At 37.6% G+C, this 17372-nt stretch overlaps 1 protein-coding gene across 4 annotated transcripts in view; it reads right to left on the reverse strand.

The window, feature by feature from the left end:
- The window catches only part of LOC135218291 (integrin alpha-PS2-like), a 620750-nt gene that overhangs the window by 496408 nt on the left and 106970 nt on the right, over positions 1-17372 (reverse strand). For all 4 annotated transcript variants that reach the window (XM_064254504.1, XM_064254506.1, XM_064254503.1 and 1 more), the window contains exon 3: positions 5582-5679. In XM_064254504.1, coding sequence (XP_064110574.1) covers positions 5582-5679 — 98 coding nt within the window. The remainder of the gene's footprint in view (positions 1-5581; positions 5680-17372) is intronic.

Here is a 17372-nt window from a genome sequence, read left to right on the forward strand (position 1 = left end):
AAAAGCCTTTATGATACTGTATCACGCTTCTTCCTCATATAAATTTATGGCTTCAAAAACGTACCCTATGACTACTGGGAACAAAGGTAACAATACTGACGCCCACAGAGAGGCAGCCAAACCAAGTCACTCATTGCTATATTAACCAGAATCTTTCTGAAGACTGTTTTCGATGAGGACGCAAATATGGTTATCAGATCCTGAAGCTATAATTCATAAATTTTCGTGCGTGGAGACATCTCCATCCTTTCTGGTTAAGGACAAGGAGGCGCTCAACTGAAGGGCGCCATCTGTCCGCATTCAAAGGAAAACAAAATCGCCAGAGAGCCGTATCTGCTGGAACACTGTAGGCAGGGGATTCAAAGCCTAGGATAAACCTCAAACTTGGTCCAAATTATAAATAAGGCTCGTATTTCTTTTATAAGATTCATCCCTATTCATTCCATGAGTGTGTTGACACGGTCTGAAATGACAGACCGTCATTATCAGAGCGAATCAAAAAGAAAACGCCCCGACAATTATTTTCATTAACATAAACCAGAGTCAGAACACATGTCAATTCCTATATTTGTAGAACTGTATTTGTCAACGCAGGAGAGAGACGGGGGGAGGGAGGAGAGTAATCATACTCCAGAATGAACTTTCTGGTGCGTCCTACGGAGCATTTCAGAAGAAATAACAGATATGAGGTCTGACTCAGTCTTGAAACACAAGCCTACTTCACAGCCTCTGCTTCACCGCGTATCGTCAGCTTTTCCCAGTCCTGTTTCACCAAACTGACTGACAATAAATGTAAAAACTGTCGTTCTTCGAAGTCTTCATATGACGTAAATGAGTAGATCTTGAACCTAATTGAACCTCGAATCACTCACCATAAAGGATAAAGCTTGAGTGGGCTGAAACCTGCGTGAATATCGATATAATCTCCCAACCATTTGTTAGTTTGTGATTAGCGTATTGCGTGAGCGATAAAAACTCTCTGGTAAGCGAAGGCGGCGTAGAAAATGAATTTTAACAATATTTTCCGTTAAGCTCACCACGAAGTAGGAAAGCAATAGAATGACAATCAATAAATTTCATAAAAATAAAAAAAGTCACAGTAAATGGGAAAAAGAAGAAGTAAAAAGTGTGAGTGACATCACCAGGTCTAGTCCTCACTGTCGAAATGTTGGCCAGCCAAGTCCCAAAATGGATCTGAGCTGTCGATCAACATAATGAAAAGAGCCAACGATAAATTCAAGAGGATGTCCCTTCCTCCGAAGGGTGACGGGACCTATCGAAGGGCGCCCTTGACGATATCGTGGGAGGTAAGGCAGATAGCAGAATTGGGGGTGGAGGCTGAGTGGGTGTTAATGTATCGGTTAGGGTGGGTTTAAACCAGGCGCCCCCTACACCGACGTTATCTTTATTGGAAGAAAGGGAATATATCGGAGTAAGGGACGGGGCTGGACATTCTAAAGGTTCCAAGATGAATGAAAGAGAAACGAAACTCCTCCCCAATAGTCCGTCACGTCTATCCACGTCTGCCCAAAGTCATTCATCCTTATTCTCTGCTCACGGGCTGCGCAAGAGCGTCTGAGTTGACTTTTAAACAGTCTGATTCCTGACTATGCATTGATGCAATGAGAGTCATCCAGCATTAGAGAAGTTCAAAAACAAAACTCAAAAGTGTTGCACCACTTGTAACAAAATTACAATAAAAGTCGGGCACTTGTCTTGCGGGTGGCGACCACATGCGACAAAACACAGCTTTCATGCGCCATGCAACTGCGATATAAAAATGCACATCACGACACACAAGCATATTAAAAGAAGCTTGATAAAAATGCCTCTTTTCACGTAATAACTTTTCAAATGATCACCTCGTCCACTTCATTAGCAACTCCTCTTTCTCATCTTTCCTGAAAAGTATTTTCAAATCAGAATTCTTAATCGCACAAAAACGAGTTTCAGTGGTTAGGAGAAATAAAGTCAGCAGTAATTTAAACCTTGGTTCTCACTTCTGGACTGATATTAGAAATCTCTTTTAGTCAAAAGAAGAAGAAGAAGAAGAAGAAGAAGAAGAAGAAGAAGAAGAAGAAGAAGAAGAAAATTAAGCAAACACCTACTACATACAAAGCTCCTGACCCCAGATAACATTCCCAACCAATAATAATAATAATAATAACTAATAATAATAATAATAATAATAATAATAATAATAATAATAATAATATGAGGAGGACAAACACCATCCCCACCAACAGAAAGGCTGCAGAAGGAAGTGTAGGGGCACAAAAGACCAGCTCCTGATAGACAAAATGGTAATGAAGAACAGTAGGAGAAGGAAAACCAACCTAAGCATGGCATGGATAGACTATAAGAAAGCCTTCGACATGATACCACACACATGGCTAATAGAATGCCTGAAAATATATGGGGCAGAGGAAAACACCACCAGCTTCCTCAAAAATACAATGCGCAACTGGAATACAATACTTACAAGCTCTGGAATAAGACTAGCAGAGTTTTTAATATCAGGAGAGGGATCTTCCAGGGCGACTCACTGTCCCCACTACTCTTCGTAGTAGCATGATTCCCATGACAAAAGTACTACAGAAGATGGATGCCGGGTACCAACTCAAGAAAAGAGGCAACAGAATCAACCATCTGATGTTCATGGACGACATCAAGTTGTATGGTAAGAGCATCAAGGAAATAGATACCCTAATCCAGACTGTAAGGATTGTATCTGGGGACATCAGGATGGAGTTTGGAATAGAAAAATGCGCCTTAGTCAACATACAAAAAGGCAAAGTAACGAGAACTGAAGGGATAAAGCTACCAGATGGGAGCAACATCAAGCACATAGATGAGACAGGATACAAATACCTGGGAATAATGGAAGGAGGGGATATAAAACACCAAGAGATGAAGGACACGATCAGGAAAGAATATATGCAGAGACTCAAGGTGATACTCAAGTCAAAACTCAACGCCGGAAATATGATAAAAGCCATAAACACATGGGCAGTGCCAGTAATCAGATACAGCGCAGGAATAGTGGAATGGACGAAGGCAGAACTCCGCAGCATAGATCAGAAAACCAGGAAAAACACATGACAATACACAAAGCACTACACCCAAGAGCAAATACGGACAGACTATACATAACACGAAAGGAAGGAGGGAGAGGGGACTACTAAGTATAGAGGACTGCGTCAACATTGAGAACAGAGCACTGGGGGCAATATCTGAAAACCAGTGAAGACGAGTGGCTAAAGAGTGCATGGATAAGGACTAATAAAAGTAGACGAAGACCCAGAAATATACAGAGACAGGAGAAAGACAGACAGAACAGAGGACTGGCACAACAAACCTATACACGGACAATACATGAGACAGACTAAAGAACTAGCCAGCGATGACAATTGGCAATGGCTACAGAGGGGAGAGCTAAAGAAGGAAACTGAAGGAATGATAACAGCGGCACAAGATCAGGCCCTAAGAACCAGATATGTTCAAAGAACGATAGACGGAAATAACATCTCTCCCATATGTAGGAAGTGCAATATGAAAAATGAAACCATAAACCACATAGCAAGTGAATGCCCGGCACTTGCACAGAACCAGTACAAAAAGAGGCATGATTCAGTGGCAAAAGCCCTCCACTGGAGCCTGTGCAAGAAACATCAGCTTACCTTGCAGTAATAAGTGGTACGAACACCAACCTGAGGGAGTGATAGAAAAACGATAACGCAAAGATCCTCTGGGACTATGGTATCAGAACGGATAGGGTGATACGTGCAAACAGACCAGACGTGACGTTGATTGACAAAGTCAAGAAGAAAGTATCACTCATTGATGTCGCAATACCATGGGACACCAGAGTTGAAGAGGAAAGAGAGGGAAAAAAATGGGAATAAGTATCAAGATCTGAAAATAGAAATAAGAAGGATATGGGATATGCCAGTGACAAAATCGTTACCATAATCATAGGAGCACTAGGCACGATCCCAAGATCCTGAAAAGGAATCTAGAAAAACTAGAGGCTGAAGTAGCTCCAGGACTCATGCAGAGAGTGTGATCCCTAGAAACGGCACACATAGTAAGGAAAGTGATGGACTCCTAAGGAGCAGGATGCCACCCGGAACCCCACACTATAAATACCACCCAGTCGAATTGGAGGACTGTGATAGAGTAAAAAAAAAAAAAAATAAAAAAAAAAAAAAAATAATAATAAAAAATAATAATAATAATAATAAAAAAAAAAAAAAAAAATAATAATAATCATAATAATAAGAAGAAGAAGAAGAAGAAGAAGAAGAAGAAGAAGAAGAAGAAGAAGAAGAGAGGAGAAGAAGAATAAGAAAATAAACGTAAATCGTCTTGGAAGTTAACTGGTTCGCAATAAATAATTCAAATCAATTTTATGCAACAAATGTTAACTTCCGGGTTCTATTTCACACGTCACTCATCATCGAGTCGTGAGGCAGAAAAAAGTCCCACGAGTCGCTGATGATGATAGGAAAGGTTCCTGACGCTAGGATTCATTTTTCTTAAAAGAAAAAAAAAAAAAAAAACAATCGAAACAAGCCTAGGAAATTAACTGCCTTCAAATTTTAGGTATGCTGAGGAGTGGCCACTGGAGTTACCACGGGGCCCCGTGGCTAACACTGTGAGGCTTATTCAAAACCAGTGCGAGTTCATCAAATACGGATGGCAGCAGCAAAGCTCTTCCGCAATCGTCGGTACTTGCAGAGATCCCACGGAAAGATCGTGATGAGTAGCATATTCAATTTTCAAATACTCCATTCTTCTAATCGTCCGTTGACACATACAGAAACCTTTAAACGAATACATTTAATGAGAATTTGGCGGACTCACTTTAAATACATTACCAGCAGCCATAAAAATACAAACGAAAATCAATAAATATGAATACATCTATGAGGAGAATTTCACTACAAAGCAGCACTGAATAAACTTTGAAACCCCAGACAGCTTTTTTTTTACCGGTAATGATAGACAAACAAGCTCCTACTTGACGGAGAAATAAATAGAAATGAAATTAACGATACAAATACCGGTTGCGAGGAAGTCCTCATATTAGGCCCTTTAACAAGAGGTCAGTAATTACCTCTAATCATGGATGGTAAATGGGAACTCTCATTAGAAAGCGATCGTCAGAACACATTCACTACAGCTCCATGGAAAAAGGCTGCATTTGAATTCAATACATTCACCTGTATATACACATATTTACATATATGTGTGTGTATATATTTTATACATACACACACACACACACACACACATATATATATATATATATATATATATATATATATACTATATATAATGTATATATATATGTGTGTCTGTGTGTGTGCATATGTACATATATAGAAACTGCATAACAGAACGACAGACACTTTCGCACTTGATACCCCTTTCATTAGCCACTTTCGACTTTGTTAGTTTGCATGATAGTTTTTCTGTAAACTTTCCTCTTAACATGAGAGCTGCACACGCATACAGACCGTTCTTAATCTTTCTATCGGACTAAGAGGAGAAACAAATAAAAAGATAAAGTACTCACCACGACGACTCCGTCGACGCCAGAGCTACTGACGGTAGCTCCAAACCACTGGTTGCTTTTGTTGTCTAGTTGCAATCCCAATTGGTGGACGTTGTTGCCTGTTCAGAAAAACAACCAGGAAGAGAAAGAGGTCAGTTCTTCTTCCAGACATCAAGAAGCAGATCTATATCATAGCCCGGTTATCATGTTTTTCACAGATCAAAGGAGTTACGAATGATTTCTTAAGTCAGTTATGAACATGTGAATAGGTGAACATCTCTGAAGAACATGACCAACACGTGACGTCGTCATTTTGAACATGTGCAGGTTTCCATCAATGGAACATCAACCGGCCAAAAGTGCATCCATCACAGATCACAGCATCTAAACATCAAACACTAAGCGATGACATGCAATAAGTTGCAGTATTTCAAGAATTAAGGCTACCCATGTACTCTAAACTTGTTTTATAAACATAAAAACCTGTACTTTGCAAAAAGAAGAAAAAATAAAGACAAAATAATATTAATATAAACTAAAGGCTTCACCCTGCTATCCTTCAATCAGTAAAATATATTAAGACTTAATACAAGGAAAATCAGACTGGACAGAGTATGATCGTCATTATCTTACATTCATAGTCAGGGTGTGCCTCACTTGCAGAAATTAACAAAAGGGTAAACTATAGAATTCAATGTTCACACAGAAACAGTACTTTTGTGCTTACGCGTGTGGGAGGAGGTGCAAGCAATCCAAACAACATAAGATCCTTAGACTGAAGCTAAAGACTTTAGGCTGAGACATCTAGTCTATTATCTCACTCTTGATCACTTCATCCTGTCATCAAATTACTCACTCTTGATCATTTCATTCTGTCATCAATTTGTTCTTTTATTAAAAACCAATCACCTTGTCAGTTTACGCTATCAATAAATCACCCCATTACTTTCAGTCAGCTCACTGTTTTTAAACCAAACAACTACTACGTACTTCCCAGTAGTAGAGTATATACTGTCAATAATGAAACCAGCTACTTCTAATCAGTTTTTTTCAATCAAGGAACCTGATTATTCTCCTTCGCTCCTGTTTCTTCCGTCAGTGCATATCCAATCACATTTTGTCACTCAACTATGCAATCACTTCCAATCCGTTATGAACACCAGCTAATCACCCTCCGTTGGTTTATTCTATCCGAACACTAGCCAACAACTTTGCGTCAATACACGACCCAAACAATTTCCAATAGTTTATTTTGTCACTAAAACTGTCCATACCTAACAAATGATTTCGTAAGTATACAAGTAGCTCCAAACCAGATGGTTGATTCTTTACATAAAGCAAACATTCACTTCCAATCAGTCTGTAGTCCTCTATCAGAACACCAAGTATTCATTCCAAATAAAATAATCTGTCGGTGCGCCGAACAGTCACTTCCAATCGGTTCATTTCATCAGTACATAACTCATCACATCCATCCAGTTTCAGACACCACGACCAAACATCAATCCCTCAATTTATTCCATCATAACGATCACTAGCGCTTCATTCTACTGGTCAATCAAGACTTAAGCTGTCAGCAAATCAGGCGATGACTTGCATTCAACTTCTTCTGTCAGTGCAGCAACTCATGACCTGAATTCAAGCACGAGGATAATATTCATGCCACTGACGATTTCAGACGGTGGCCCAGGCTAGGCCTCGTAATCATGCTCTGAAGAGTAAGTTTGAAAGCACGCCCATCATGGCTGACAAGCACACGAAATGTAAACGTAAATAATAAAAATGACAACGAGACAACGGCTATACACCAATAATAACATCAAAAACACCATAAGATTACAATATTATCCAGTAAAGACAAACAAACATAACAGCATCTCACTAAATCTTTTACAGTCTACTCAAATTCACTTCATAGCTATAAAGAAAGAAGCTTCGAATCCAAACTCACATGACTACATTGAATATCTAACGAATGGTATATAATATAACGAGACATCTAGCTCGATGAATGAAAACACAATAAGCTGAAGTCCCTTTTTTGGCTCACCGTGAAATGATAAGAGAAACAGCAAATGAAATCAAAGAATAATAAACATCAAAACACAATGAAAATTCAGTTGAAAAAATACTGACAATAAAACAAGTATAATCACACCGCCTAAGGCTTTTGTGGCTGCTCCACAAAAGAACAAACTTGAAAGAAGACACCGAGGCAGTTACGAGGCGTCAACATCACATTTCAAAACTAATTACACTGAGTGAACTAAATGCCTGGCTTTGCTCTTCTCATAACAAAGTGCAGTTTATTCTTCTCATAACCAAGTGTTAAAACAATGAAATCACGGAAAGATAAACCAGATTATATCTAATAAGTAACATACGTACAATACAAGGTTATAATCCTTCCTGGCCTCACCTAGTTCTCCTAAAAACAGTCAGAGAATTTATGTATTAAATATTAAACATATAAGCCTTCATACGAAAAAATGAACAGGAGAAATCATTAAGTGATATAAGATAAATGATAATATCTCTTCAGCAATCAAGATCAAAACCTGAAAAAAAGGATTAGAAATTATCACACTCAATGTTACACCCTATCGTCCACAAATCAGCATCTTTAACAACGTTACCGACAAACGATAATAAAGTATTATATCTACTCTCTCTCTCCTCTCTCTCTCTCTCTCTCTCTCTCTCTCTCTCTCGCTCTCTATCCTCTCTTATCTATATATATAATATATCTATATTATATATATATATGTATATGTATATGTGTGTGTGTATATATATATATATTATAATATATAGATATATATATATATATATATATAGTATATAATATATATATATATATATATACATATATATATGTAATATATATATGACTGGAAAAAATATTCTGTATTATAACAGAATTCCATCTAATAAAAGGAGCCCATAAAAAACACCAAAATATATAGAGAGAAATACTATATTTCAGAGACTGCTGCCTCCTTCTTCAGGTAGATGAATGAGAAAAGTAACTTTTCTCATTCATCTACATGAAGAGGGAGACAGCAGTCTCTGAAATGTAGTATTTCTCTCAATTTATTTGGGTGTTTTTATGGGCTCTTTTTATTAGATATATATATACGTGTATATATATATATATATATATATTATATATATATATATATATATATATATATATATATATATATGCCTGGGAGAATTGTTCTGTTATAACAAAATTCCATCAAATAAAAGGAGGCCATAAAAACCCAAAAATATAGAAAATAAGTACTATATTTCAGAGCCTGCACTGTCTCTCTTCAGTACAGTCTCTGAAACATAGTTCTTATTTTCTATATTTTGGCGTTTTATGGGCTTCTTTTATTACTATAAGAGAGAGAGACTCACAGAGATTATAGTAACTGCCTTATGAAATTAAATACTTTATAAAATAAAATGAAAGAAAACTTTAATAAAATGAAAAGAAAACATCTAACAGCACACTAAGGATTCAAATCGTATTAATTCGCCAAAATATAAGTGTAAAGAGTCTACGGGATTCAATGTCAGATACAAACTCAGCACTATATACCGCAAAAGAAGGGTGGACATGCCTGTAAAGAGAAACAGGCCATCATCAAAAGCATCTGGAGGACACTTCAACAAATGAAACATCTGGGGCACATTTAAACGAAATTAGTCAGGCATCATCAAACACGTAGAGCTCGAAATGGAGATTATCGCTGAACAACAACCGGACCTGGGCAGTAAAGGATTCGGCAAAAGGGATTTCGACGAATGAACATCAGCATTCGTCACTGTCAGTAGCAGAGGACCTTAGGGATTAAGTTGTTGAAATCCCGATCCTAAACACTTATTATGAGAAGGGTTTCAGTATGTAATCTTGTACATTGACTGATATTAAGACTGCAATAATATTTGTGAGTCATAATCTTTTGTGCTGTGCAGATGAAGTAAAATCCATTAAATCCACACACTATTCAGTTTTATTCATTTATACTGACGGCAATGAATAAAATTGGAAGTGAACGAGTCATTTCCAAATGAATGAAGAATGACCTCATTCAATAGTTCCACTGCAGGCGCAACCGCGGTCGACTTCCGTCATACATACGAAGGGAACTTGGGTGGATTGTGCTGAAGGAGGCTTCCTCATTTATATCTAACGAACAAAATCGTGGCTTTCAACCACCAGTTCTCCAAAACCGTCATTTCTTCTCAGCATACCGGTATCTGAATGCTTCAACGCCATAAGTGTCCCAATACAAAATGCAATGTGCCCGGGAAACTAACGGTGCATTTGAAAACTAAAATGACTGGTAACTGTGCATCCAGTGACTTAAATATACTGACGTGAAATATCGTCCATCATATCATTCTGAAGCATTCTCTATGAAAATATCACTAACTTCTTCCTTAAATGTAAACAAAAATATAAAGCACACTATGGAATTCATTTCCTTAACCAACATTCACTGCCAAATAAATGACTTATCGAAGCCAAGAAGCAAAGGGCCCCCAAAATTAAAGAGACTTTTCAAAATCAAAATAAATTGTGCAGTTATCAATGAAAAACTTAATTGCAACAGATTTCAAGGGTAAGTGAAGTTCACTGTGCATCACATAAGCTGTGCTTGAATGCTTTCTTCAGGCGTGTTTGGGTGCCTGCAATGAAAACTAAGAAAAGATCCATACGATGGAAAGCTTACTGGATGTGCTGGGGTCGAATATCAAGTTAGGGACTCTCTTGTTGCCTGCAGGGAAAAAGATTAAAAATACGTACGAGATGACTAATCACAGAAGTTCAGACATCAAACCTCTTTATACTTACCAAATACAGTACAGGGCGTTCACTTTCAGAAAAAAAATCATAGAACAACTGATGTAAGACAAATCTCAGCAGAAACATACGCATTGGGTTCCGCGGGTAGTCAAGTTTCGTTAATAATCATTTATATTTACATTCCTTGCCAGCAATTCCTTTCAGTGTTTCTCACTTTATATATATATATATATATAATATATATATATCTATATATATATATATATAGATATATATATAATAATATTATATATATTATAGAAGATATTATATATATATTTTATATATATTATATACACACACACACACACACATATATATATATATATATATATATGTGTGTGTGTGTGTGTGTGTGTGTGTGTGTGTGTGTGTGTGTTTAATAGATAAGCATTAATTTCCTCACAGGGAGTGGCTTCATCTGAGATATGATAAAACAATGGTCAATGCCACATTCACTGTAAAACTGCAGATTAACACGATTCGGAAAACGACATTAGCCGCTTTATAAACCCACACAGAAGATTAATGAGCAGCGTGTCCAAGCCCCCTGCAACTTGCAAGCTACATTATTCATCTCTCTTGATGACGTTCCCACAGTTCCTGAATAAGAAAGCTTTTCTTTCCTAATCTCTTTGGTGCCATCGAGTCAGCACTTTCCAGGTCTTCCCCTTCTCCCTCAAACACTTCCGCCCTAAACTACATACCTTTCAGCAACATATCGTCCTCCATTCTCCCCACTTAAGTGAACCATCTTCAAACACAACTCATCCTTCCATTTTCACTAAACTTTTTACCTTTTCAGTTTCTCATAGTTTCTCATGGGTTCGATTATTCTAATACCAAATACACTAGACAGAATTGATCTCGACAACTTCAACCTTTTTTCTTTGTACATTCACAAGGAACTTCATAAAAACCAACAACACCACTTTTTGCTCTGTCAATAACCTTTCATTGCAGTCACTTAACATATATATATATATATATATATATATATATATATATATATATATATATATATAATATATATATATATATATATATATATATATATATATATATATATATATATATATATATGTATATATATATATATATATATATATATATATATATATAGAGAGAGAGAGAGAGAGAGAGAGAGTTACAAGGATTAGGAGGTCTCAAAGACGTGTTAGTCCGTCCGAGGAGACATTTTGTGCTCACTTATCTCTAAGAGCAGGTTTTACTGTTCATTCACAGTGTCCTTATGATTTTGTCTAGCTTGCTTTTGAACTCTTCCACACTGTTACTGTTTACAAATTCTTGTGGCAATTTATTCCATGTGTCACATATCTTGTATGTGAAGAAGTTCTGGCAATAAGATGTGTTGTATCTCTTCAGCTCTAGTTTCCATCCATTATTTCTTGTACGGTTTTCATTTAACGTAAAATTGGTTACTGTCTACTTTTGTTATGACTTTCAGTATTTTGAAGTTTCTATTAGTTGTCCTCGCAATCATCGTGTTTCTAAACCATACACGTTCAGGCTCTCTAGTTGTCTTTGGTAACCTATTTGCCTGATGGATGGAATTACCGTTGTGGCTCTTGCTTGTACCCTTATTTATTTATGTCATTTCTTAGTGTTGGTGACCGAAACTGTACTGCATATTCAAGATGAGATCTAACAATTGTGTAGAGCTGCAGCACAGTTTCCTTGTTTCTGTATCTGAACTGCCTCTTTATGTATCCCACTAGTTTCTGTGCCTTCTTTTCGGCTTTTATGCACTGCTTTGTGGATTTTAAGTCCTTGGTTATAATGCCTCCAAGGTCCTCTTCTTCTACACTATGTCATTCTCGAGCAGCATGAAGTTGGCATGAGGGTTGTTTGTTCCTATTTGTAACATTTTACACTTATCCAGGTTAAAAGGCATTTGCCATCTTTTTTGTCCCTTCTCCTATTTTCTTTAGGTCATTTCTTAAACTTTCTACTGTCTCTGGGTCTGCTGCATTTACACCTAGTTTGGTGTTGGCTGCAAATTTGGCTATCTTGCTAGTTAATCCTACATCAATGTCATTAATATAAATAAAAAACAAGAGCGGGCCAAGGACAGAACCTTGAGGAACTCGGCTTGTCACATCTGCCCATTCTGATTCTTCACCATTTATTACGACTCTATTTTCTATTAGTTAGCCAGTCTTCGATCCTGTCTGATGTTTCTCCTACATTTCCTAAAGCTCTAACTTTTGTTATTAGTTTCTTGTGTGGAACTTTGTTAAAGGCCTTTTGGAAATCTAAGCAGAGTATATCTATTGCTCTACTATAGTCGTAAATATCATGCATGTTATGGAAAAACTCCAAGAGGTTTGATAGGCAGGATCTGTTTTACCCGAGGCCATGTTGACTATTTAACAACAGGTTGTTGTTTCTATCAATGTGATCCACAATTTGACCTGCAATTATGGACTCAACAATCTTACAAGGACCGACGTTAGACAGATTGGTCTATAATTTCCCGATTCTTCTCTTGGACCCTTTTTATAAACTGGGGTACATTACCAATTTTCTATCTTTTAGGTGCCTTTTGTTCTGCACTTTTTCTGTAGAGTTTATATAGTTGAGGAACTATATCCTCTTTTAACTCTTTAATTTCTCTTGGATGTATTCCATCCGGGCCAGGAGATTTGAACTTTAGTTTTTCTATTTTGTTTTTAACGTCTTCTTCGTAAATATTATTTTGTTCAGTGGTTCTGCCCCTTCATATTTAATAGCTGGTTTAGGGATTGAGGTCTAATAAAAAAAATTATTCAATAAAGAGAGAGAGAGAGAGAGAGAGAGAGAGAGAGAGAGAGAGAGAGAGAGAGAGAGAGCCAATGGGTCATGTATTCTTCATAGACTACACCCCTCCAATCTGCCCAGCTGTAAATCTTCACCATCTGGAAGGGTGGGTCAAGAAAAGCTTGGAGTTGCAGTACCAAAAAGCCCTTTTCCCTAACAGTGGCTACTCCGGAGAAAAAACAACATAGTCTCAGGTAAATTCATACATTGACTGCCACAGCGTGGAAGAACCCTGTGTGCAAAAAATATCTACATTAGCTCCTTAGAGAGAGATCAGTAGCAGCAGTGCGTTGGACCTCCAAACACACACTTCTTCAGTCGCCTCTACCTTGCATATGCTCTCATTCTCTCTGGGTAATGAAGGGTCTTCCTTTCGAATATACGTTCATGTCCTCTTTAATCGTGCTTTCTAGGTTTTCTCTTCTCTATGTTTCTATTGTCCTCCATTCTTTCCACATGGCCAACACATCTCAAGGTACTCTGTTCCAGCCTTTCACATCTAATAACCTTTTACCACTCCTAAATATCTCCATATTTCTAACTCTTTCAATTCATTGGTCACCCACATATGCTATGCACACAGTTCACCTCAACTGTTTCAATCCTTTTCTCTCAAATATTCACATTCCATTTTTCATTTCCTTAAAGAACAGATGGACTAACAACCCCTTCATAAAACTCCATCTGTGCCTTTACAGGCACCCTACCTTTTGCGAGCATCCTGCTACCTTCTTTGCTTCACTTATCCTACGACTTGCCTCATCTCTCATTCAGCAATCATCTGTTCTATGAATCCCATATACCTGTAAGATTCACCATCTTCCAGTCTTCCACATTCCATATCAACTGTCTTTAACTCCCAACTTTCATTTTACTTATATTAAGTATGAACTTCCTCTCTGTATGGATGCTTGTGTAGGCATGTGCGCGCGTATGTGTGAATGAATATAGCTGCCTAGAAGCAGAAAAATCTGGATCTTTCCAAGATAGTGACCCCCAATATTCTAGGGACAACCTTTGACTCACATTAACTTATGAGAAACATCTAATGAAGGTTTCAGTCAATGCCGCACGAAAATTAGATATTGTTCGCAAGGCCTCATATGTTTATAACGATAAAATCAGTGCAACCTGATTTAGGTCATTTCTACTTCCTTTACTAGAATACTGTTCTCCGGCGTGAATGTGTGCTTCTGCAGAGATGTATCTCTTTTAGACAGAGTGGTTCGTGGTGATAGGTTTCATTTCCTAATAGTATTAGGTATGACTTGACCGTCCACGGATGGTATCTTGTTTGTCACTTTTTCAGAAGTTATATTTCAACAGATATCTCTCACGTTCACAACTGATCCCTAATGCCCTTTATCTGCCGAGGGCAACCTGATTCGCTGAACAGCAGCACCAAAGGGAAGTAAAGTGGCTCGCTGTCGAACTTCTCAATTCCAAAGGTCCTTCGTTCCTCACACCGTTGGACTGTGGAACATCCTCTCAGAGGAAGTCGTGCAATCGGAGCTTCAGTACATGCGAAGGTGCATTACATTGCTAACCTAATACTATTCTCCTTGCATTTTAATACTTTTTCCTCTTTTTGTTGATTTATTCATTTATCTTTTTCCTTTGTTAATTAGTGGGGTCTCTTCTTTCTGTATCTCCTTTACCTCATCTTACTTCTTCCTAATCAACACCATATTCTTTGGAAGCTTGAATTTCAAGCCAGTAATAATAATAATAATAATAATAATAATAATAATAATAATAATAATAATAATAATAATAATAATAATAATAATAATAATAATAATAAATATGTATTTTATGCATTTTACAGGCATAAGGTATCCAAATCGAACAGTTAAAAGGTTTGTGTTGGCTTAAAATCTAATACTAATAACGAAAAAGTAAAGGACCCCTGTGTTGAATCAGGGCACAAATAAAAAGAAATTATAACAAACAACTAATAACGTAAGAAAATTATTGGATTCCAAAATACAATTACGGTTATCAATAAAACATTATAGAGAATTAATTTTCCAACAGGCTATTAAGAGAGAGAGAGGAGAGAGAGGAAGAAGAGAGAGAAGAGAGAGAGAGAGAGAGAGAGAGAGAGAGAGAGAGAATCTTATAAACCATTTCACCTGTTGTGGCGGGAACTAATTTGTCAAAGTCATCCCATTTCTAATTAGTATATTATATAGTATACATTCTCAAAGAATGTCCACTCATATTTTTTATTTGTATGTCACACCCCCAGCTGCTACAACCAACAACATTCATTAAAACGGGTGCACAATCACTTTTCAGGTCAACAAACGCATGCTGACCAATTACTATCACATTTATCACAAACCTATGACTTTATCACATGTTTCGGGAATCGGACGAGTGTTGCTCACAGCGATAGAAAGAGTTAATAAAGAGACATCATTTTAAACCATAGACATTTACAACATGAGGTGCATTTGACCGTGAAATTTTCATAATCGCTGCAACTAACTAGAATATTTAAACTAAAGAAAACGTCCTAATGAGGAACTGGACTATTTGCTTTCTCAATTTCAGTTTATGGGGCATCTTACAAAATACATCATAACTATAGTCTCCCAGGGTTATGACGTTTCAGTGTGCGGTCAACTAGGAAATGTACACTTACATGTGCTGTCAACTAAGACTGGGTCATTTACACCACAGTACATGATCACAACAAGGTCATTTACACTAGAAAGCGTAGCTAACACGGATATTTTACAATGTAACATCTTAATGCATTTAACAACATCAAGTAATCAAGAGGGACCATGATACGTCCACTGAAATGTTCTAACTGGGATATTTCATAGCAAGGGGGCAGTCAACAATGATATTGACACGACTGCATGTCGTCTGCACGAATATTTACGGTAGAGAGAGACCCCTACCAGGCCATTTTGCACTAGAGCGTGGTGTTTATTGGGACATTTAGACTGCAGAGTGCATGCTACTACTTTGTACTGCTATATAATATTTATCAAGCAAATGTTGGAAAAGCCATGTTTATAATTCATCCCAGAAACCTGAAGTTGTTACAATGATTCAAGGAGTATGTAAACGCAACAATATATGAACACATACAAACTCACTCATATATATATATATACATAATAAATGTGTGCGTGTTAGCGCATGCGCATACATGCAGTGATGCTGTGGCTATCACGAGTAAGAAAAGTCAGTAGTAACGTTTTTAGTATCCATGGTATAACATTGTGATGACAGTCATGCTGTTTTTATTTCGACAATTTTGTCGTCTTCCCTTTATTTTTCTTACTTTATTCATTAAACTTTTATCTTCTAGGGGGAAGAATGACAACCCGAAGAAATGGAAAAGATCTTCAAGAACACGCGAGTTCTCATAAGAACGGACTGCAAGAAGTTCTGTTGCCTCTAAATGGGACAGCTGTTATCATCGTTCGACTAAAGCTTTATTATAGTTAGTTTCGTAAAGTACCAGACTTTTTTCCTGACCTATTTTCTGAGTCTTTAGCAGGGTCCGTTAGTCAGGCCGCCTTGATGTTTTACTTAAGAGGAAGCGGGACTAGTGAGAGCACGGGCTTTTTGCTCGAAGGGACAAGTCAGGCCAAGACATTTCTGATGAATCGGGTGTCAGGTAGGGTCAGATGGATGGAGAGAGAGAGAGAGAGAGAGAGAGAGAGAGAGAGAGAGAGAGAGAGAGAGAGGGGGGGGGGAGGTTCTTGGTGAAAGACACCTTAGGTGTACAGTAAACTACAGTTTGTGCTGGTTTGTGCGTTGTGATACTGGCATGGGTTCTTGCTCTAAAGCACCCTGCAACCCAAATGACAGGCACTGAAGTACACCGCACAATACCACCCATAATCTCTGTCTGAAGATGAAGTAAACAAAACACGCCAGCACTCGTTAAATGAGTCAATTCCTCAGCAAAAAATTGGCACAACATGCTCATCGTTCATAACAGAAATTTCCCTGGAAATCGAAATGTCGAAGCAAATGCTGAAGATGTTAGTCCTTGGTCAAAGACGAGATGAGACAGAGACCGCACAGGAGGCGTTTGGAGTGCTTTCCTCCCCTACGATTACGGTTAATGGAACCTGCCCGCACGAAACTTCGAGATTTGGACCCGCATATCCTTTCCCTTGG

Source organism: Macrobrachium nipponense, chromosome 9, assembly GCF_015104395.2.
Source record: "Macrobrachium nipponense isolate FS-2020 chromosome 9, ASM1510439v2, whole genome shotgun sequence".
NCBI classification, from domain to species: Eukaryota; Metazoa; Arthropoda; class Malacostraca; order Decapoda; family Palaemonidae; genus Macrobrachium; species Macrobrachium nipponense.